This window comes from Halyomorpha halys, unplaced genomic scaffold, assembly GCF_000696795.3.
Source record: "Halyomorpha halys isolate HHAL.00 unplaced genomic scaffold, Hhal_1.1 Scaffold166.1, whole genome shotgun sequence".
Taxonomy (NCBI): Eukaryota; Metazoa; Arthropoda; class Insecta; order Hemiptera; family Pentatomidae; genus Halyomorpha; species Halyomorpha halys.
Window position 1 is genome coordinate 568986 of NW_027110388.1, and position 25326 is coordinate 594311.

Below are 25326 nucleotides of genomic sequence, written 5' to 3' on the forward strand. Positions count from 1 at the left end.
CCGTTTCTCATTCTTGCATTAAAAAATCACAGATACATTTTATATAAAGTTTAATTTATGAGATACTATTCTTAATTTATAGTTTTACTTTTAATTATTGAACGATAATTCTGTAATCATGAAGTTAATTATAGGTAATTTATTATAATATTTTATAGTTAATTATAATTTACATATCGTTATATTTATAGTTTATTTATGGTTATACTTGTAGTGATAAACCCACATTCGCAAAAAGTAACAACTAATATTATAGTGACATTGTGTTTTACAAGCTATATCCAATAACTTTTTCAAGAATTGTACATCTCGCAACATGAATTCCAGAAAGCGTCTCTATGTATTATTATTAGACGAATAAATAGAAATATAGTCCTGGGTTTTCGTAGCGAAGTGAAAAGAAAACTTAAAAAACACACCGAAAAAAAAAGTTCAACCAATCAACTTTTATTATTGCATATGTCGGATATATTTACAGTTCTATTTTCTTAATTTATTTATTTTTTTGGTATTGATGATTTTTTTTGTTTTTATCAATTTATTGAAATTTACAATTAAATTACATAAATATACTAATCTAATATATCAAATGTCTTGTAGATTTTATCCAGCGGTATAACTTCAATAGGTTTAAATTAAAAAATAGATTTGCATGCAATACTTGCACTGATACATCATAGGAAATTATTTCATATATTCATAATGTTTTTAAATATATTTGTTATTGATATAATATATATTTTTTTTAAATAGTACAAATGATACGTTACTTCATCTTCCGCGAGGGGGTCAACATTACAATAGGCTAGAAGAACTTAGCCACGATTCGAGTGTAATCACTAATGAATAGAAGTTAATGAAATGTACTATTTCATTACAGATGGGCCTAGAGAGGAAAAGAAGAGCACAAGAGGAACTAGGTCGCCAGTGGTGGGAGTTCCCACCACCCCCAACTTAGGGGTATAAAGAGTTCTTCGCCCGCTCCATAGGCCATAGTCCAGTTTCTGCCCCGTCTCGACATGTACTACTCCATAAAGGTAATTCATCACATCATCATCATCACTAACGCACCGTTCAAGGGGAAATTTAAATTTGGACATCGCAGGAATTTGTGTTCTCAGGGAATATTCCGTTTCCGCAACATCATTAGCTAATGGATTTTAAAAATTCAAAGAAGGAAGTGGTATTGACCTATTTAAAATTACCAAAACCATGTACAGCTAATGTTCGTGAATAAGTGAATTTATAATTTCGTGATTTATCAGTTGGAGTGTTTCATTACACAGGAGTTAAATACAAAAAAATTGTTTAATAAATAAAATAATTTTTTTTTTAAAACTAATAATTCATTTATTCTTAGTCCAGCGAATTAATGGATATAAATTTATGAACACAGGAAACAAAAGTAGAATTAGATATTAAAAACATAAAACAAAGTTTAATGGAATAATAACCAATAATTAGATAAAATATAAAGTAATTTATTCAAAATTCTTAACGAACATAACTAAAAACCACGGCTTATGATTTAATAAACATATAAAAAATAAATGATTTTTTTAAAAAATGCATCACTTTTTTTACGAATTCATATTACTACAAATATTTTTGCAGCTTTATCCATAATAATGTTCGTCTTTTTGAAATTGTATTATGGCTAAAAATTATAAAATGATTAACTAAAACATTTATTAATAAAAAACAACTCTGATGACCTATTAAAGCATTTTATATGATCATTTATTTTTTTAAATACTATATTTTACTAAAAATAAGAGCTAATCGCCATTTTGGAATATAGTTAATTCAATATAAATTGTTTTATTAATATCCAAACTATACAAAATTTAAAAAAAAAGTATGAATTAATTAGTCTGTGTTAGACGGCTCATTTTAAATACATAAAATATGGATTTCAATCACAACTATTTCAAAAGCACTAATTTTTATCTATAAGTTTACAAAGTAAATACTAAGATATTTTTGTTTGTGACGGTGTATTACTAAGAAATATATTTTTTTAGAATGATTATAACAAACTACGAGATAATATATATATATAGCAATGTTTTGGATATAGAAAATTCATTGTTGAGAGTTCAATATGTAACGAATTTAAATGGATGGCAAAAAATAAAAATTTCTCTTCACGTGTAACATAGGACTTTCTTTAATAACAAGAAAGTAGCATGGTAATTTATTCTTTTTTTCTCGTTTTAAAAATTGTGGTTCAACAGGTTCTGCATTTAAAAAACAGCTACCGGATCAATTTTAATCGGATCAAAGTTTACGTAACCGTTTTGGCTAAAACAGGAAGTACATTTTTAAATTTTATAAAACATATTTGCATGCGGAAATTCATATTATGGCGAGTAATAATTATGTTAGCTTCATTAATTGCTACTGGTGTGGATTTTTTTTCCACTGATAATAGGCTTTACCTTTTTAACAGCATAAAATATTTTATATTCAGTCATATTAATATATTTTTATTTATTAATTAGTTATCATTAGGTTTAAAAAAATTTAACTAATCAAAATTATTATTTATTTTTTCGGTTTGAAAATTAACTCGACCTCTTTCGCATCTATGAAAAATAAAAATGGAATGCTATAAAAATATCAGCTATTATAACTGTTATATATTTTCAAATATGCTATGTTGTTGTAGTTGCTAAGGTTTTTGATTTTACTAAAAAAATATATTAACGAATATATCAATTCATCAAACTGTTATTTCAAAGTATATCAGGTCCAGTACAAAATATTCATTCCATTTTTTAATAAACTATATTGATGAAAATAGCCTTCAACAGAAGTTCTAAGCCTTTTTTGTTCTCTAAATTAAATTTAATTATCAATATTTGGTCTCTATACACCGCTTGTGTTAAGTACAGATAAAATAAAAGATTTTCATATTGGGGTGTTAAGGGGTTAATAAACCTTAAACTTATCTTTTAATATTTAAATTATGACATTTTTATATATCACTTTATATTAAAAATGCATTGTTCATGTTTTATAATGATCATCTAAAATAGTTCAAAACGTTCATATATCAAATAAAAATAGTTTTCAACTATTTATTAATAGCCAAGGTTTCGTCACAGTCTTCTGTGTTTTCATCAGGGCTAAACAAATAAGATACAGAGTGATTGAAGCTAATGTAAAAGTATATAAGAGGAATGAACATAAAACAGCTATACTCCTACATTTGTCTCTTTACCAACTCTCCTGGTTTAACGGTGGTAAAATGAGAATAAATAAAAAATTTAATAAAATTCCATAAAATAAAATAACAAAACAAAACTTAAATTGTAGCAAGGATTATAAAAAGGGAAAACATGTTTATTCACTTAAATTTAATTATATATTTAAAGACATTTTTATTTTCAATAGTAGTAAAGTGGTCGAATAACTTTAATTTCTTAATACATTTCTTCTTATGTAAGATCTTTATCTTAAGTTTTGTATTGTAATTTACTCGTTAACTAATATATGAGTTAAATTATCATTTGTTTTTTTGCGGATAAACCGGCAATGACATTTAACTGGGATGTCTCAGTTCCGGATAAGTAAAGTTCTTCTTTTAAAATTAGGATCAATAAAAACTATGTTAGTTAGTTACGCGATACACTCCACGGACTTGGAGAGAACTGCGCTTTCTCAGCGCCGGGCAATTAGAAGCGGATGCATTGGCGCCTAAACAACTAACTCTGGTCTCTTTTCCAGTTGGTCTTGATGCTGGTAGCCGGCGCGATGGCCGATTACGACGGAGGTTACAGCACGGACTTCGGCAACAGCCTCAGCGCAGGATATTCTGGAGGTGGATATACCGACGGAGGAGGTCATTCCGGAGGAAGTGGATATTCGGGAGGAGGCGGCTACTCCGGAGGCAGTGATTACACAGGAGGCAGTGGTTATTCTGGAAGCACTGGTGGTTATACTGGAGGCTCTGGTTATTCAGGAGATAGTGGACATACTGGAGGCGGAAATGAAATCGGAGGACACGAGGAAGAGCATCACCAGGTAATAATACACACGGCAAATTAAAACTTCTTAGTATTTATCAACAATATTCACTGATTAACAAAATAATAGTAGCAAATATAAGTCAGTAATTAACTTCTAATTACAATATAAACCAATCGATAATTTTGTAAATTTATTAACTGATGTCACGTTCTCGGTTAGGTCTTTTTAGCATTCCAAAGAGTATAGAAGGGCACGTTAACATACAATGAAACCCAAGATAGCGAAATTTCCAGATATGCTTAGGATCTCTGGTGTGTTTCAAAAGAGTAGTAGTGAACGCAGTTCAATATCTCAGATTCAATTAAAACGTTGAAGTATAATAGGTTTCATTACAAGACAATTACGATAAATTACTTGTGGTTTTAGCATTAGATGCAAATTTATTTATTTGTACGATGCATTTAAAAAATACTTTTAATAATCACGCTAGATTCAGAATCGAGAAATTTGGCTATTATAATAGAGAATATGAAATATAAACCTGAGATCTAAAAAAAATAAAATAAATAAATAAAAATAATAGTGCTACGCAATAATCTATAATAATACTCATCGAATTCAGTAATTCAATTCATAAATAAATAAATTCAATTCATGAATTCATCAAGTATCTCAATTACTTTGTGATATTATATAAAATTGTATTTTTACCTTTTGTTAAAGACCTTATATTTTCTCCCTCGTAAATATAGGACGTTGGCAGACGACTAATTAAGTCTATTAAAAAATCCATTCGTTGACTTCCTGATTACGTTTTCTCTCGAAGACATCTTCTAGCAATAAAGCTAAATACTTTAATATTACAGCGAGAAAATTCAACTTAATAACGAGACATTTAAGTCCAGTCATCGCTGTAACTCATTTAAGAATGACTTGTAGTCACAGTGTGTTATCTTTAACTACAATAGTTTATAGGAAAAAAAATATATTTGCGTTATTATAGGAAGAACTCTAGATGAAATGGGCAATATATGTTGAAATGTAGGGAATGATTTTTATATACTATAGTCTGATAATCTAAAAAAAATACATTAGCCAATGCAAAAAAAAATATGATTTTATTTTCTATAATTTGGAATTGTTTAAAAATAATTTCTATTTTGTGACAATATGATCCCCAATTATTGCAAAGATTATATGTACATTTGTCTGACTATGTATCAACCAAATAACACTCAATGGACAATAATTATAATTTATATGAGTTGTAAATATAGAGTATCCCAAAAAATGTTATAACTTTTTAGAGATAGAAAACGTACCTTCAACCAAATCAATATATCGCTGTTTTGCTTGAATGGGGAAAATCTAGCAAATACTTTTTTTTGTTTTTAATTTTGTATTAGAGTTATCTCACAGATTATTTTTTTTAATTTAATATCTTTATTGAAATTTATAACCATACGTTATTATACAATCAGAAAATTTGATCTCAGTTATTATGGAGTGATATAGGCGTGTAGAGACGCCTATTGGTAGCACTCCAATGACGTTTTTACATTTCATATATAGGAGTTAATTTGAATCCAATCTAATAGCTTCAGGAAACCTGTCGGACGATCTCAGTAAAGAAGGTAACCGCAAACTACGCTACTATCTTCAGAAAATGTACAATGGTAAATAATATCTTTTTTTTTTATTGTTAGATGGTAAACTATTCAAGGAATATTTTCATAAAAACCTTAGTTAAGCATTAAAGACTGATTTATTACTATCTCCACTGCTAGCACCAGTATTATATTAGAATGAAGACATGGGAACATCGTTTTAATGCAAGCAAATGTTTTTGTTTTTTTTATAGTTAGGACCATTTTAGAGGGAGCTCTGCTAGTGTTGTGAATGCTCATGGACAGAGTTTACGTTGATATGTTACTTCAATTTTTTTTATTTTTGAAGACATAAGTAGTATTTGAAGAAAAATGAGAAGGAGCATTCCTCATTAAAAAAGGGGAAAATATCTTGGAAGAGGTAACAAAAAAAAAAATGGAAATTTCGCCGATAGAGATACTTCTATGGTGTGGGAAAGTCACTTACGAAGAAAGAAGTGAAAACCTACGAAAAAGAGTTTTTAAAACCACAGAGACAAAAAAATTAAAAATTATTCAACAAAAACTGCTAACGATTCATCTTTATGCCAAGCAACCTAAAACTGCTATTGACTTTAATTGTAGCCTTCATGAATAGGACCCAGAACCCATAACATCCTCAGGAATTGCGAAACAGCCAGTTGACCGTGTCACCGCAATGTTACAAGATATCTGTCTTTGCCGAGTATCATCCGTGAAACGTCTTTCACATCCTTAGCGATGTATTGTTGCATCAGTGCGAGGATGCGTTTGATACAGTGATTTAAATATCTTACGAAAGATATTTAATTGTCCTCAAGAGATACCCATCATAGACCGGAAACCGATTGAAATAGGATTAAGAAATACCTTCCTGCAACATTTTTTGAATGATAGGACTTGAACATTGTCTGAAATTAAAAGGATTGCAGAAGGATTTTCAATCTTATTGCTAACCCTTCTAACATCTAAATAAGAAAAAAATCATCAGCATTCTTCTCTACTCCTTGCTGGTACAGCCCGCTTGCAGACCCCCAAGACGGACCTTATATCTTCTGCTAGTATATAACTATATCATTTTATAGAATACAAGATCTTCCAACTCTTTTGGCTTCATAAACTGTTCCATCTAGGACTCTTTTTGAACCTATTTAGAAGTTTTCTTTATTCCCCGCCAATTAAAGACGTGCCACTTTTACGACCTATAAACTTTATTCAGCATTCATCCATGTTCTCCAGGTTCTATTAGAAAAATAACATTCCATTATTCAAATAAAAGATCAATTTTTGAAAATGTATCCAGAGCCTAACTAAATACTTTGAATTAATCAGTTTTATAACAGAAACACTTTCGATGACATAGTAAAACCCTTTCCGCTATTTGCAAATTTGCTTCTGAAGTATAAAATAAGATATAGTGTTTTCTATCTTCGATGGCAAATATATAATAATTACAGTGAAATGTATAATATAACAACGAAATAGCATTAATATAAATAATTGAAGTGATTGAATCCTATTTTATAAAATTATATTAGGTAATTAAAAATATATTTTGATTTGAAAAAATAAGATGAAATATCTGACGTGAAAATTTTGATTCGATTAAAGGACTGTACAATGAGTCTGTCTTTTAGAAGATTATTGTTTAAATAGGGACATTTTTTGGCTTTAAGTAATAGTTAAAATCTGTCAAAGGCGAAAAACATTTATCTAAATTAATAATGTGTTAGATAATAACTCTCTAAAATAAAATAGAGGAAGTGAAAAAAAAACACCCGTACTCAGTTCGGGGTGACAAAATGAACCCAACTCCTTTGCCCCTCATAACAACAGGGTTATGACGTAACGGTAAACAGAAAAAAAAACTATTAACTCGCTATGACGTTATAGGCAACTGCAGAGAATAATTAACTAGGAGGGTTCGAGAGAAACTTACGTGTGTAGGAAATCGGAAATTAGGCGACCCCGTGGAGCGAAGGCATTCCTCTCGTGCGATGAAGATCAGACAGGATGTTTTCAGGGTACGGTTTGGTAACGAGAAGAAGGGGTCCTCGACGTACTTGTGAACTGTTACCATTACGCAATCTTAGTTCCCAAGTTACATAGGACGGGTCCGTGCCCATCTGTCTAATGCCACCCTGAGAACTCAACTTCCGCGCATAGTGGTGCGAATAGAAGTATTTTATTAAGAGAGAACAGTGTGCAACAGTTATATAATTTGTGTTCATAACAACAATACACGCAATGATTAGAACTAAATATAATTAAAACAGATTACAGATTAATGAAAGTGACATCACTAATATGTTAGATTCCCTATTATTAGTTTAACTAATCCGCTTCGTAACGGAAAAATACGTTTCTGAAACTTAAAAGTATTTTATTAGAAGGGAACGGTTATATGATCTTCACTCTTAGTCGCTATAATTACATCTAAGTTAATTAAAAGAATTTCAATTATCAGTTAAAATTCACTATTACTAATTTCAAACAGAAAATTAATTTTAAATATAATAGATTAATGTTAAACAGTAGTGCTAAGGAAATAAAAATTTATTTAACGCGCATGTTATGAAGTTAAAATATTATATTAATATGTAACCGTGAAAAACAGTTGTATGATCTGTACTTACAAACACACAATAGTTACGTTCAAATTTAAATAAAATCTGTTGAAGATTAATTTAAGTAAAATCATTAAGTAAAAAATTACGTTGTAAATTAAAAAAAGGTAAAACCATACCGTATTGTTGAGAAAAATACGCATATATGATTTCTTTAAAAAAAATTTTCAAAAGCATTAATGAATCAAAATCAGAAAAAATATATATATGAATCATTTCAAAATTTTCAGTAAAAATATTCATTGTCCATTTGCTTTTTTAATTACATTTCATGTTTTTTTACTATTTTATAAAGAATAGGCAAAATGAAGAAAAAAAACGAATTTATAAGAAAATGAAGCATTACAAATGAAAAATAATAATAATAATAATTATAAACAATAAAATGATAACAAATCAAGACATTTTTATACAACAAATGTTTTCAGAAATTTTAAACTACAATATTTTAATACATAAACAAATAAAATTCCATAAACCTTTAGGACTGATTCCAATTCACTTCAGTCATTGACTTACAATTGATTGATTGAACATTTTCTTAATGACCCGGAACTAGCTTTTACGAATCCATAAAATTGGAGGACGGATTAATTAAACAAATTAACCATTGCATTAGTAAAATTAAGCGACAGAACTTAGTAACAAGGAAAGATTAAGAAGTAAAATTTTTAAAGAGCTTAGGTGGGATAAAAGAACTTAACTAACGATTAGCTCACCGCGTGTCAATTATAACGAGGAAATGCAAATGAGTTGTTTCAGAAAAATAAATGGCAAAATTACAAAATTTATTTGCACCGCTAAGTGTTCTGTTTTCTGATTTGCATACTGACCTAGGAATCAAAAGTGAAATATTTTTCTACAGAAGGAAAACAATCGAGGGGTCATTTAATATAAGGACTTTTCTTCCATTTATAAAAAATAATTCCTACATATGTATTTATGAACTCTCTAGTGATTGTCAATTGTTTATATTTAGCAGATTTACAAAATACACCTTCGTGACGCAGAATTATAGTTATACAACACAGGAAAACGTGGAGGAATTATCAATCTTTACATTTACATATGATTGAACGAAGATATATATCTTTTATTTTCTTAAAAAGAGAGTCCTAAAATAGAATACGGAACGATAACTATCTTCGGCCTGCAAATAAAGGGAAACCGAGGGCACGACTTGAATGCTGCCTCACGGAGAAGTAACAGTTATGCAAGTCAAGTTAACCGGGTGAATGATTTAATGAAACAGCACTATTGTAGTGCAGTCTGAGCCATTTCTAACCTGGATTGAATTGCTTGCAAAAGTATTTATAACTACATGGATATAGTCCCATAGAATCATCTAAACAAGAATATAAGTTTGTCTATGATTTTCATGATTATGATTAGGACTTTGGAACAACGAACATTTGAATCATGAACTCAATCTTCTCAAAGTACTCACGATTATTCCGGAAGGGTTTGGATTTAAGCGGTAGTCAATATAGTTCAACTAGGAAAATCACCAGGAATCAGAAGCGGTTATCCGGTGTGGATAACCGATAAATATCCCTAATGTTTGAGGTGTCGAATACTACGATTTAAGTCATTCAAATACGATTTTAGTTCTTACGGAATATTGGAAATCATAATTGGTAGAACTTTAAGCAAGATCCTTCCCAATACAGTTTGAGAGGGCTGAAATCAAAGTTTATACTTATGAAAGAGGAGCTAAGGGAAGCAATATAAATACACTGTCTAGATGTCAATGGAAGATCCTTAAGAAAGAACAATGCGGAAGACTCACAATGTTATGATTCAACAGATTTAACTTTAAGTTTAATTTTTTAGATTAGCTGAAAGATTTAACTTTAAGCTTATAGTTATTTAGTTAGTGATAACTACAATATTTTTCATTAAAAAATATGGATAATAACACTGAATTTGAAAATAAAATTTTAATATTAAGATAAGTTGGGGTAAGTTTCTTACCAATACCTTAAGTATTTTAAATAAATAATTAGTCGTTGTTTTGCGAATTCAGACTTCCTCTGTACAAAAAAAAAAATATAAAATCAAGTACAGAGCAGAGATATGACATTTTACATCAATAGATTGACGAAAATACAAACCAAATATGAGATAGTAAGCAATATCTATCCCAATGACATATACTTTACAAAATGTAGTAAGATGAGTCGGGGTAAGTGCATAATAGGGTTTTGTTAGGAGAGCAAAGGTGGATGCCTAATTGAAGTAAACAAGATGGGTATTTCTCCCAGCAAAACTAATTCTTGCACTTACCTCGAATCATCTTACTCTCTTTAAATTTAGTGTATATCAAACGTTTGGACTACTCATCCTTACTATATGATATTTGGTTAGTATTTTGGTCCATCCATAGATGTAATATTTCTCTGGTTAGCTTTCAATGATTTTAATTTTTTTGTTTTGGTTCTGAAAATGACAGAATTGGCAAAACAACGACTAATTAGTTATTTTTTTATTACCACTTTTGGTGCATATTATTAACTTGGGAATCACACGTTATCACATATAAAGTTTGATATATATTTTTTATAACGTTGCTGTTATTTATGAAGCATAACGTTAGTTGAAAATGTTCAAATAGAAATAAATAATATAATTATTACAGATACAGGAATTGAGCAATTTGCTTAAGAAAGAAATAGGAACCAATGAACTGACTCCTCAAAACCTCATGAGATGTAGAACCGACATCTGTAATGAAAGGAAACGTTTTTAGATTAGCAACGCTTGTTTGAGTTCGTGCCTCTTCAGTCGGGAACCACTTGAAATATTATTCGAATCTCACTCCATCTCATTCAAGTACTTTAATTATCTCATGTATTTAAAAATTGTGATTTCATTAGGCAATCAAACAGTTAACATTTTATTTAGATTCGTTAGAGGTATGCTTTGAAATGTATAAAAAAAAAAAAAAAAGGTAAAGGGCTCTAAAAACATTCCTAGAATGTTTCCAAGATTCCATATTTGTTTTGAAAATTCACTTAACTATTACTGAACTAAAAGCTGATATACCAGGGGAAGTATTAGTATAAATACTATATATTTGTGAGGTGTATTGTTCTCCGCGTGGGGTTTATTGTGCAATATCGATATTTATATACAGAATCTTCAAGACTCCATTGGCGACCCCTTTTATATTGTAATTTTCGAAAAGAAACAGGACAATTATTAGTAATGGTGAATGCATATTTTTCCAATGGAGAGTGGAGTTTTAAATAAATAATCTAAATCTTAAATAAAAGATATTTCCGATCTGGCTCTTCCTAAAGGTGTAGATTTATCCGAAAACATTGCGAAATATTAAACTAACGTTAGGAGAAAATCGTCGAAGAATTCAATATCTCTTTGGAATTGTTCATCACAATTGAAAATTTAACTCCGTATAAAAGGCATTTGTATAACTTTGGCCGGGCGAGGATTTTTAAATCATAATAATGTATTGGTAACAATACAAGTAGAACATTATCAAATAATTCCTGACCGTTCTAGATTTAAATTATTATTAATTGACTTATATTTGAAACATGCATAAAAAATAAAGGTTATTTGTAAAAACATAATTATGGTAAAAAAGAAAGGATGGAAGAAATGGTATACATGTAATCAACAGTTTTAAATAGAGATTAAAAGTTGGAATATGTTCTCTAGCTTCAATTTAGACCCTGATTGATTATTTGATCAGTTTTTTCTAATAGAGAACTCAAAGAACGATTTAATGAGCTGTGACATTAAAATACTAAGAAGTATGAAAATAGGATAATATATCAAACAAAATGAAACAATAAATAGCCAAGGCAGAAAAGTTTAAGTAAAGAAAATATGAGGTCTGTGTATAAAACATATAGTTAAATCGTTTATATATGCGTGTGGATATATACATATATCATATGTATACTTCTTTACCTCTGACTTTGGAAGAACTAAGTATATTAGTATTTCAGATAACCTGATTTTAGATGATACATAGGAACACCTAGGAAATAACCACGAAAATTACACTATTACCAATCTGCTTTGGACAAAAAGTTAGACTCGACGTCTCATTTGACAAAAAAGTAGACTCCAATGAATCTAAAGTAGCCGTTTCGAAATAGGGAAGTCTGGAGACGGTCTGTTCCAAATCCATTTCACACAATATGGAGTTGAAAAAGTGACGGGATACGACGACAGATGAGTGATAGGTGTCCTTCTTCGGCATATAAATATTAAAAAATTACGCTTTTAACTATTAATTTGTTAAATATTCTTATTGTTTGTTAGTAAAGAATTTGATCGGCAATATGCCTTACGGGTAAGAATTCTGAATTCGTTTCTTACCCACTAATTGAACTATATCAAGGGTAAAGAGTTTCTATCAAAGGATTTCCCTAAGTACTAATGACTCGTAAACATAGATGGAAAAAATATCAAAAACACAACAGCATAAAATAAGTATCTTTGATTAAGTTTTGGAAAATTGAAAGTAGAACATATAAGTATATTAATAAAAAAAAAAAAAATCGTCAGACGAACTACTTGCACAATAACTTACAGCTCGAAGTAAAATATATTTATGTTCTAGCTTGGATTATCTAAAGGACTTCTTTAGGAAATTTTAAAAACATTTTTATGGAAATTTATAGAATAATTCCTAATAATTTCTGCTGGGTAATAAGAAGGCGTTTGAATCTAGAACAGAAACTTCTAAGCATTCAAATTTAAACGAGAAATGACGATTTTCGCCAGTTTATGCAACTTTTTTACCAATATAATAACTATGATACGTACTTTTTTATGTTGAAAGAATGGAATCTGAATTTGAATCGAAAGAAAATAAGATTTTTGTCTAAAAAGAACATTAAAAAGGTTATTTTATTTTATAACACATACGTTCTGTTTTAGTTATCCGCAATTGGGTACAATATAAAATTGAAATTCGTAGGAATTGAGTGATAATACAGAAAAAAAAATGAAAATGGTAAAAGGTAATATAAAACATTAATCCTATAAATACTCAATTCTTGGTGTTTTAATAATTTTACTCAATGTGTGATGGTTTCATTTCTCTTTACATTCACATCTGTAGAAGCCAAATATAAATGATTAATGACAAAATCACTCCTACATATTAAAAAAAACTTACACTCCACCCCACAACCCAGTGGGCATTAACCATAACTTAAATTCAATATTTTCCAAATTGAGTATCAATTACGGTCTCGAAGTAAGACAGCTTGTTTAGTTAAAGAAATTTAGTTGAGTACATATGTTGTTGATAACATCCGGGGTATGTAAGACACTGAATTAAGTTTTTTTTTTAACTCAATAACGTTATTACGCAATCCACTTAAAAATTCGCGGTCATTTATTATTTCCTGTTTAATGTAACCGCATGATTGATGTAAACTTGACTGAATGGGTCATAGAAAGAATGAGTAGAGGTTATTTATACATTCGTTTAACCATAAGAAACATTGTTGTCTCTATAAGTGAAAATTGTTTAAAACATAAATGAAAATGAAACAAATACAAAGTTCCGTATGACTTCCGAAATGACAAAAAAATTTCTATTTTATGTTTTTTTAAATATTTTAAAGCAATCAGATAAGAGGAAATTTCGGTTAAATAAATTATAGAGATTAACTAGCAAGTTGTGTAATAAACTATTGTAATTATCAAAATTATGCAATTACGTTTGTTAAATGACATTTTTTTTACGAACCATAAGCTAGCCCCAAAATAATTTAAAATAAAAAAAAATACATTTCCAGAAAAATCCATTGATTTAATATTTGGATTAAGAATAAAACTGCCATTAATTAATTTCATAAAATTGAGAAGCATATGATAATTGGGGGTTCTGAAGAAATTAGAAGATAGCCATTTAACAACATTTTGGATATTTTTAAAAAAAGTTTACTATATTATGTTTTCAAGATAAGTATTTTTTTCAGCTCGGTGTCGACAGTTCGTGTTACTGATGAAGTTTTTTTTAATATTAAAGATTGTTGTAATTGAACATCTCGACTTCTCTGATTGATATTTATATTTTTTGAGTCATTAAGTCCAATCGAAATGTCAGCATCTAGCAGAAAATTTATAACTAGAAGCTGGGAGCTACTCACTTTTTTATCATGAGAATGAGTTTTTTTTCCCCTTAAGAATCCTCTCTCCGGAAAAAAGTAAGCTAGCTCCTTAGTGGTGAAGATCTCCGCATTATCAATAAAAGATTTTCAAAAAAATGACTTTTATGAAAAAAAAAAAAAAAAGCATTGCATAAAAGATTTGACCAATAGAATAATGAATGACATGAATTTCTACGGCTATATTTCGTGGAATTGGTATTCGGTAAATATAATCAATGTCATAGTTCTTGGTGATTGAAACATTCATGTAAAATTGCCATGCTGGAAGAAGAACGAATCAATGAAAAGGCAATCAGCGCAAAACCAACTTCCAAGTAATACGGCGCAACGAAGATTAAAATATAGTTGGAAGTGTTGTATCTTTAGCTTTATGGGTAAAGAAACAGTAATGGGTAAGCTTACTCTATGAAAAGCATGATCCGATGGAGCATGATGTCCGATTTCGTACGAATACGTTCCAATTATCAATTGAAATTAAACTGGATATAAAATAATACAAAGGAAACCAATTGGTTTAAAATAGAAAACCATTAGTGTTGATCCTAAATTTTAATCATTGGGAACTTTTAACTCTTGGCTTTTGGATAAAACTAAGCTGTAAAATTAAGAAAAACTAATAAGATCACAGGATTTGATAGAAATGTAGCACACAGTAATAATAAAGTCGATTACCAGGTAAATTAAATATTTTGTAAGAAACTAAACTCTGTCCCTAACGATTAACTTTTATAATATTAAAGCTTTATAAAAATACATAAAAAAAAAATATTAATAAAATTTTATTATTTTTTTAAAAATTTATTAACAAAACCTTAATAAGTGTAATATAATCGAAGGTCTCGAAGCAAAGCTAAAATAAACCACACGATATAAAGTTTTAATTACAGCAGTTTTGAAGTATTCTGCAATTTTTAAAAATATTTGATACAATGCATACTCCTTAGTAGTATAGTTAAATATATTAGAATAACGGTCTTTGAAAAACTAACATAAAAAATAGTTTAATCGAGAAGCAAAGGAACATTTTGTACAAAGCTTTTATTGACTTCGACAAATTAAATGATAAACAATAACAAAAAACTTTTTTTAATAACTATAATTAACTAATTAAATATTGTTCGTAGTTCTTCCATCTCATTGTTGTATTCCTTTTATAACTTATATGGAGCATATAATTTAGATTTGAAAAATTATTCAAAACTGAAAAATAAAAATGCTTATAATTAATTTTCAAGACAGAAAATATTGCATAGGAAAGTTTTTTAAACTAATCGAAAATCTTTTGTTTTTGTTGACAAACGGTGCAAACTGACAAGAAAACGTTGCACACTATATTTTATATTCCAAGCAGTAACAAATGAAGTGAAACAAATTAAGAAGGTTTTACAAAAACTTTAAAACGCAAAATGTTAGTATTTATGTCCCCAGTACCCTGCATTTTGAAAAATACGGATGTTTTCACTTCACGTAATTATGAATTTTCGTTGTTATTTTGATCTCCTGCGTCTACTGCGTCCGGTGGAGCGAACCCCATACGGCCAAGATTAAAGTGGGTTTGGCTCACTGAACTTTTTTATCCGTACAAAATATCTATGTAATAAGGGTAGTTTTGTTCAGTGATTATCTCAGCTTTACTTAGACCTGAATACTGATTCTGTAATTGCTGATTTTTCTTAACCTGTTAAAGTGAACCTAAAACATCCAATTATGAATAAATACTTTGGTATTTAGGAAATTCATCGTGTGTCAATGATTCAAGTAGACACAGTAGCAAGTTTTAATAATGCCTATAAAAAAACAAAATGTAAAAATGGTATATGGTATATGGATCAGGGGCAAATATAATTATAGAAAACTAACAACAAATAGTTATTAAAGATATTAGGCAAGAGAGAAAGCTACAAAAGTGTATGAATGCAGAAGCTAAGCTAAAGTATACCCATTAGGACCAATCATACGTGCAGGACTATTCTGGATCAGGGAAGCATTTTGTCAGGAAGTGAAGGAGTAAAGACCTTGGCCCAGGAGCAATCTCATCTGTGGGACGTGCCGATTTCTCCGAGGCTTTCGCGAGTCTTCGGGAAGGATCTAATGAGCCGTTCAAGAAGATATTAACGAATGAGAAGACGGAGCCCCGCTATTAGGTGCATCAGCTACCTCCTTCATGTTTTCACTTTCTTCCTCTAACAATGCCCTGCCTCCTAGATTAGAAGGAGGAGAGCTCCCGGATTCTTGAATAATCAGATTTACTGCCGATAAGGAGGTCTGGCACGTTTCCTGATCCGTCCTAATTATGCTACAGCTGCTGCTGCCACGTAATAGCCACAGCGTATCAAGAAACTTCTCTAATGTAGTCCATCACTGCTTCCAAAGCCTTATCTCCTTCCACTTCTACTATCATAGTTGCATCCGTTCAACACCTATCATTACACTCACAGCATTCACTTGAAGATAATACCGATAGGATAGCTTCCTAACTATTTTTTTATTGGCACTTTATTATAGCTAAGAAAGCCACTAATTTAAACCGCGTTAAATTTAAACTATTAGTGTCTCCTTCACAAACATGGTGTTTAAATGACTATTCACATAAATATTTACTATTCCTAGTAACTAAATAACAATCGAAATTTATGTGGAAAAAATCAATAAAAAACCTAGATTTTACAGAACACGTCTCAAGTTTAATGTCTTTGAACTATCAAAGTCTTTTTAATAAGAAAACGATATTATTTAAACTATTTAAAGAAACTTCCCCGTGAGCAATATTTTTAATTATTCCTTACTTATCATGTATTAGTTTTCACATAAGGTACTATTTCCCTCTTCTTCCCCATCAACGATATTTTAAATCAGTGGGGAAAAAATACAAAACATAATATTGACACGAATTAGATTTAAGAAAAAAAAGTAAAACTGATTAGAGGAAGGATATCTTCGCAAACGTAATTGAATAATTGTATTAATCCCTTAAAATACAAAATAAACATATCATAGATGTGATTTATAAATGAATAAAAAATTATTATTATTTTTTTTTTTACAATTTATAAAGTAAACTTGACTACAATTTCTTCAAGCATATACGAATTAATAAACGTTTTCTAAAATTAAACTAATACAGTTAGCGTAATAACCATTCACCCAATATTATGTTGTGATAATTATTATTTTTCCAAATTTGTGGACATTTATGGTTATTGCTCCGGTCCTCAAGTTCGTAGAGTTAAATAATAAAACCTAAAGCTCTCATCTATAAGTCCTTATGTATCGCAAGAAAAAAAAATGAATTAGACTGGTTGATCCAATCGTTACTGCATTAAAAAAAAAAACAAGCGTCAGCGTTAACTATTAGTGTGGATATAAAATTGCTAGATTTTATTATTACTGAACCTTTCGAGGACCATAGGGATGATATAGCTAATTTTGTAAAGATTGGTTCAGTAGTTTCCACGGTAAGCGGCCACAAACGTAAGACGGGTTCTTCATTTATATAATTTGTTTTTAATGGTGTAATTTGTGCGCTTTTCGTTTTTTAGTTTGAGTGCAATTATTCTGCTAAACGATACCCTGAACATGCGTTGATTCCCAAATTAAACCTTTGACGTATATTTAGGCATAAAACAAGAAAAAATTAACCAAGTACCTCATACTTAACTCCAAAACTAAAATATAATACTGAAAATAAGCTGAATTAGGGAATTCCCTGACCTTTAGGAAATTCCAATTATAAGAAGATAGTGGTGCCTTAGTGAATCATTCTTCATGCCTTGTATCTGACACTACTCATCAATTTTCCCATTAATCTCTTTCGACCAATCAATATATTATTTAAGATTGATGAATTAATCTTTCATCCTTAACAATCCCTGATAATCCTCCGAGGCGTCTGAAAAGAAGATGGCCACGGGACCTTCTAGTTTAAATTAATGTTTGAAGTACCACCAATGGGTGGTTCCTTCCCAAGATTTTCAAGTGTATATGAAACATACTACATATTTACCTATTGTATTATTTTGTACAGTTGTAAATTACAATAAATAAATAATTTAAAAAAAAACAAAAAAAAGAAAACATATTGATGAAGAATTTACTTAGAAGGTTGTTTAAAAGATGATATCTTCTAGAATTTGTTTGATTTTTAGAGCTCAAGATTGTTTTATAATCTACCAAGACATATAATGACATATGTAATACATAATTTTTTTCATATGCAGAACGTGAACTTTACTTCGCCAATTGATTGCTATCTTAGAATAATTAAAGTTTTGTCAAATTGCCTATGTTAGTCAGAATGCTTTAATTTTTACTAAAACTGTTACAAGATATAAGGAAGTAGTTCCAAAAAGCTGGTCCGTAACACTTATTATTATTGATTTATTGTTTACATTTCAACTGATAAATATATTTTTAAAAAATGCCTCAGAATGCACATTTAGGCAACTTAATTAATATTCTTTAGGGGATCCCGTTTGTTTTAAGTTTGTAATGGGGGTACTGGGTATTTGGTGAGGGGAACAAGTCCGGCAAGCGGGCCTAGTGGTTCTTTTTGCCAATCCCTGGATCCAGAAAAAATAACAAAACAATAAACCACTGAACAAAGTTGAAAAAATTCAAACATGTTACCAAAATTTGTAGTTGAAAAACTGCACCTAGAAATAATTTTGAAACCATTACCCACGTCTGAATCGCTAAAAGACTCCGCGAGCATTCCACCAAGTTGTACATAAAAGAAGTGAAAGTGTTAAATCGTTTAAAGGAGGCTGATATAGTTCTGGATAGTAATGTGAAGAAAGTCGAGCCAAAATCAGTCTGATGGTGAAGCCTGTCCCTGTCACTGTAATGGCCAGCTTACGATTTTCACGTATCTTTTTTATGGCACAAAAGCACTCGGATCCTGCCTCGAGATCTTTCCTCAGGGGGCTGTGGAACAGTGGAAAGTTCTATCCTTGGACGAGCACAGCTGTAGGAGAAATTCGATTATGAAGTAGAATCACGTTATGGCATTCGAAAATTAGGTAAATGGGTAAAATAGCCCAATCGCTTCTAAACATCTTGATAATTGATAAATACGAAGATTAAGAAATTGTGAAGCGTGAAGTCGTTAAACGAAGCAGTTCTATAAAGCCTAATCTCTTCTTGGAGATCTTCGTTCCAAAAACATCTCCTTTTACAATAGATATATGCAGTGAAACTTATATATAACGAACACCCAGAAGATGACAATTTTAACCGTTATTATACAGAGGTTTCCATTAAGAAGGGGTTAGTGTAAAAAAAACAATAAAATAAAATTAAGCTGTGATATCTCGTCCAAAAAGTCCGAGACTATTGTGTATATGGACAAATTATTATAAAATTGGCTTAGAAGGCTTGGAAAAAACGCTAGGACAAACCATGAACTTTTTTTAAAATAGATTATTGGATATGATTAACTTGGAACGTTGTATTCAAATTTTCAAGGAGAAATTTAAATACATTTTTTTTTTTACATAAACAATATTGCATTGTGTTACAGTGCAGGTTCACTAAATGTCGGTCCATTTTTGAATCATTGAGTTTTTTTATTCATATTTTATGAATTGTGTCTGTAATGGAATAAAATTGGTGCCCACATCCGAAGAGGAGAGCTTAGGTCATATAAGGGTTCAAATGTATTAACTTTGTACTTTGCTGGCCAAGACCTTAATAAAATTGTCGTTAGAGAAGGGTGACCGTCAATTTATCTTTAGTACAAAATATTTATGTTGATTTAAAGAAACTGATAGGATATTAATGAATCAGAAATAAATCATTTTCAAAACGACTTTTCAATAAAAAGAAATTTTGTTTTAGATTTCCCTCACAGTACTGGGAACCCGTAACCATGCTAAGCTCCGGTCGTAACGATATGGAAAGTTTCCGCATTGTGTGGAAAGTGGCCCGTATCCAGGAGGGAACCTGTGACGTATCGTAACGTGAACACAAGTCAACAGACGCCCATCTGTTGAATGACGAATAGTTGAGAATACCTAACAATGGATGTTCCCCATTGTGGTACCTACGTTTTCCGCTACCTCGTATCTTCTCGGTTCAGTGAATTACGTTACAGGCCTGAGCTTGGAGGTACCATCTAGTAGGCATTTCGCTGGTGATATGTGATCTCGATTCTCATTACACAGACCGTATATTCAAACATATTATTTATTTTATCTACTACTGAAAGTTATTGCCTTTCATTTATATTAGTATGTAAAGCCGAACGGTTTGATTGAATAAGCTAATTTCATAAACTAAAAGTTCGACCTGAATTTTATTTTTTTAATTAGATAGGCCATTTATTGACAAAGACTTTAGGCTTTGAAGCGTCATGCTACGATCCATCCTGTACAGGAGCCAGATGCAGAAATCCAATCTGATACAACATACATTTGCAAATATATATATTTTTTTTAATAATTTATTTATTGTTATTTACAACTGTATACACATATATACAACACGTAAATTTGCTGTAGGTGACATAGTGACATGATACAAACATGTGGAGAATCTACCCACTGATAGAACTCCAATAACATTTCTAGAGGAGAAGATCTCGAGGCCATTTTCTTTTCAGACGCCTAGGAGCAAATGATTTAAAAATTTGATTTCTACCACACTTGACTCGGAAATACCTTTATGGCGATCCTGGAAACTTTACTAAGCTGCTAATTAATTCAATAAAGTAACGAATTACGGCTTGGTAACTAGCCTATCGAATGTACTATTACTTCTGCTATCGAATTTTTTCGATTTTTTCTGGAATCAGGCTCCTGAACTAATAGAAATGGAGCTGTTATCGTATGATAACAAGCGTCTATAGATATGTAGCCATAATCATTTCCATGACAGTGTTTATGAAACTGAAATCTTTAATTAAAATAAAATTAAATCTGTACCGCTGCAACCCATGAAGGGTTGAGGATGCAGTACTTTGTAAGGAAGAATAATTACTAGATTAACGGTTGTGCAAGGAGGTGATTTGGTCAGAATTACGCTGAACCCTGATGTTTCTCCGATGACTCCTGCAGTCTTAATTGTTCTCCTAGAGCATAAAGCTGTTGTATGAAACCTGCATACATTTGAAAATCAACTAGTGGAAATTGTTGAGATTTCAAGATAAAAAAGAGTATAGAATAAAAACGTAGAAAGCTAAATCTGTATTCTGACTTATGTAAATTAACATAGGCTCAAAAGATTTTCCTGGAAGTGCGTGCCTAGTGTGTCAAAAAATCCGAAATTTTCCCTTAATTCTGTTATAATTTCGATTCCTCCATCTTCAACCTTAATTATTTTGAAGTAGCAAGGCTAAATACACCTAAAATGTCATTATTTAATCATAAAATAATTTTGATACGATGAGATGAAGAGCTTGTGAATTTAATTGTTTACAAAATGTTATAAGGCTGTCAGTTATTTTAAACTAATACCATTTAATTTAAAGGTAAACTGGCGGAGTTGATATGACTTGTTATAGAGTGTACATAACTTCTATTTACTATTATTATTATTTTTTTTTTATTAGTCCCACAATACCTAAAATGATATGATTTGCATTTGCCAAGAATACCTTAAATTTAAACAGCAGAAATTCATCATCTAACTGAAATTTTGTCAGAAACGTTTTATAAGGTCATTTGAATGTGTTTAATGAAGATGAATTACATTAATTAGTTTGTGCAACTAAGTATAAATATCTAATTTTTATATACAATTAGCTTTATAAGAGAAAAGGGTATGTCACTAGTGGGTATAACTATTCCCTATTACTAGTTTCCTATACATATTTTCAGCAACTATTTCCTATACTCTGCACCTTGTTCAATAAACATATGATGTTTTTCACATACCATCAATTGTTTACTCCTCCCTTATGAGGCTAAGGTAATAATCTGATTCTTCATCAGTGTCCTTTTATCTAATTCATTCGGAGAATTTAAAAATATACACTATGCTGAATTGAAGAAACTGCACCCATTAAGTATAATTAAGGTTACAGCATAGAGGTGAATCAGATGGGCGTTTAAGGTTGAGGGATATAGTAAAGAATTCATCCCTAAAAATTTAACAAACACTAAACCGACGGGTAAACGTCCAAGAGGTAGACCGAAACGTAGACGGTATAATTGCGTTAAGAATGATTTAGTATATTTGAGTTTGGTGGAGCATCACTGGACAAATGTAATTCTACAATATAGAAGTAAAATAAAAATCCTAATCAGTATTAATGATGATAAATCACTAATCTAAGTTGATTTTTTTTTCCAACAGGCCCATCCCTATGAGTTTGGTTATGCAGTGAAAGACCCTCACCACGGAACAGACTTTGGCCAGCAAGAGAGCTCGGACGGACACAATGTCAAAGGAAGCTACAGAGTTGTCCTCCCCGACGGCAGGACACAAATCGTCACCTACCACGCAGATTGGAAAACAGGATTCCACGCCGACGTTAGGTATGAAGGAACAGCCACCTACCCTGAAGCACAAGGACAGCACCAAGGTGGTGGGCATGGAGGAGGCAACGGAGGAGGTTACGGCTACCCGTCACAGGATCTCGGAGGACAAGACTACACAGCACAAGACCATGGATTCTCAGGATACTCTAGATAGTAAATAGACTGGACTTTTTTTAATTGTTGTAATTATTTTTTTATAAATAAATGTTACCTTTTTTATAAACTTTTTTTCATCAATCACCTTAGTGTCAATAAACTATAGATTAGAGAAAAAAGGTTTAGGAACATTTAAAACTTTTATATCAACCGTGCAAAAAGCACACATACACATAAATTATTGACTTTCAATCCTTGAAAAGATAGCGTAGTTATTTTTTGATCACCCAATTCTATGAAATCAACACATTAATTTTGACCAGTGAATTAAAAGATCCTTTATTCCTTATTGCTTTCTCGTAACTCCACCCCCTAAGTATATTACACAAAACTTTCCAGACAAGTGGTTGTAATAAAATATAATTGGCTTAATCTGGAGCTTTTCCGCAAGTAGCCTTCTTATGGCTGACAACACCGGGAGTTAAGGTAGTGAGACCATTAAAACGTTCCTTAAAAGTCCAAGTCCTTATATAGGAGAAGGCTTTACTTTTTCAGTTTTCATTTATGACTAATTCAGTAGGTATTAAAACGGTTTAAGGTAAGAGGCAAAATGGCCTTGATCGACAGCTGTTGGCCAGATACAGAACTATTACATTTATAAGCAAATGATATGAGGCCATTTCTTGTCAGGGAGGTAATTATTAAAGTTCCCGTGTGGATAATACAAGTAATGAGATCTAAAAAACCTACTTAATAAAAAGACCTTTAGTAACATTTTTTCATACATACTTCTACATGATTTTAAAATCATTTTACCTCGTTCCATTTGTTGTAACAGTTTCCCCTTCATTGTCCTTACCAGCATTAATAAAATCTTTAAATATGTCATTGAAAATGCTTTTTATCTTTTGGAGAGTGAGAGAGGCGAAATGTTTACTAATTAAGGTCCCAAAATTTCATATTTCGTTGGGAAAGTTGATCTGCAATCATAAAATTAAACATTACTCCTTTGTATAGCTTCTTCAGCGTTAAAGAGGTCCAAATACCCTTTTTGTGTTTTTGAATATTTTTCCCAGACCACTTTGGAATTATAATCTATAAGTCTTTGGTATTTTCAGCAATTTTTTAGCTGATTTATTACTTTAATAATCCAGTTTGTTATTTTTAAATGTAATTGTAAACATGTTGCTTTGAAAATAATGCATAAGGGGGGAAAAATCAATTGTTTGAACCTTCTCGTTTCTAAACATCGACAACCACTTGGAAAGACCTTTGAGAAAATAAAACCATTTAAAATTCATTAAGACAGCGATATGAGGCATAAGGAGGGCAAAAATAAATATTTTTGAGACTATTACTAGCTAATTATGTACTGTGGATCAATGCTAGATTGTGATGACCATACTTGGACACACTCAATCTCTGTAAAGTATTTTTCTTCCCCTTTTGAAGAACGTAACTCAGGCAAGCGCAAGTAAATCTCCAAAACATATACATAAACATGTATTATAACAATCTATTCATGAGTAAACGATTGAAGAAATTTCATATTTTCTTACCTTAATAATAAACTTCTCACAATAAAAGCTAAGTTTGATTATTTAGATATATCAAATATAAAAAAAAAAACGAAGTTTTAGACATATGGTCTAACAATGTAACTTTAGTATAACAAAAGTTGTGTTTTCCCACAACTTTTTAAGTTAGTTAATACGAAATTTCAGTAGAAGGCAAAATTAATTTCCTGGAAAATGGATGTAAGAAAAGAGCGTGTTTTGAAAGAAATTGAAGAGAAGTCGCAAAATCTGTCTTTGCTCTGGTTTATGAAAAATTATGAAAAGGTTTTCAAGGGACCTCAGCTTAATCCAGAACAGGTATTGTACCCGTATATCTTATCCTCAAAACATATACCATACTTAAAAGACAGTCGAGTTTTACTGTCTAGATAATGCATTATTAAGCATAATGTATCATGGTTTACGCTTGCAAGGTAAACAAAAATTTTTGTGTTTCATTGGCTTAATCATGGGGCAGATCTGGTCTGATTTGACTTGATAAACGAAGTTGTTTAATTAATTTCGCACAAAATTTTAAAATTTTAATTTTCCTTATTTTAAATTTAAAAAAACCCATTAAAATCGTATAGATTACAATAACCATGTTTATATATGATTTGGGATTAACATCTTGCACTCCTGAATTCAATTTGAAGATGTTTGATTTAAGACAGACTCACTTCACTTTTTCAATCAAAATCAAAATAATTTAGAAAAAAATCTTGAATTAATGTTTGTTTTTTTTAATAATTTATTTATTGTTATTTATAACTGTATACATATATACACATCAAGTAAATTTCCTGTAAGTT

General features: G+C 30.4%; 2 protein-coding genes across 2 annotated transcripts in view; both read left to right on the top strand.

The window, feature by feature from the left end:
- The first annotated feature begins 978 nt into the window (after positions 1–978).
- On the top strand, positions 979–23071 carry LOC106678893 (pro-resilin). Its single transcript, XM_014417719.2, has 3 exons — positions 979–1037; positions 3733–4029; positions 22678–23071. Exons 1-3 carry the CDS (start codon positions 1020–1022, stop codon positions 23014–23016), a joined length of 654 nt encoding a protein of 217 aa, XP_014273205.1. The 5' UTR covers positions 979–1019; the 3' UTR covers positions 23017–23071.
- A 1544-nt stretch (positions 23072–24615) lies between these two features.
- LOC106678894 (protein SPMIP1) overlaps positions 24616–25326 on the top strand; it is a 4069-nt gene continuing 3358 nt past the window's right edge. The window contains exon 1 of the mRNA XM_014417720.2: positions 24616–24832. Within this exon, the coding sequence (XP_014273206.1) occupies positions 24710–24832 (123 nt within the window). The 5' untranslated portion in view covers positions 24616–24709. The remainder of the gene's footprint in view (positions 24833–25326) is intronic.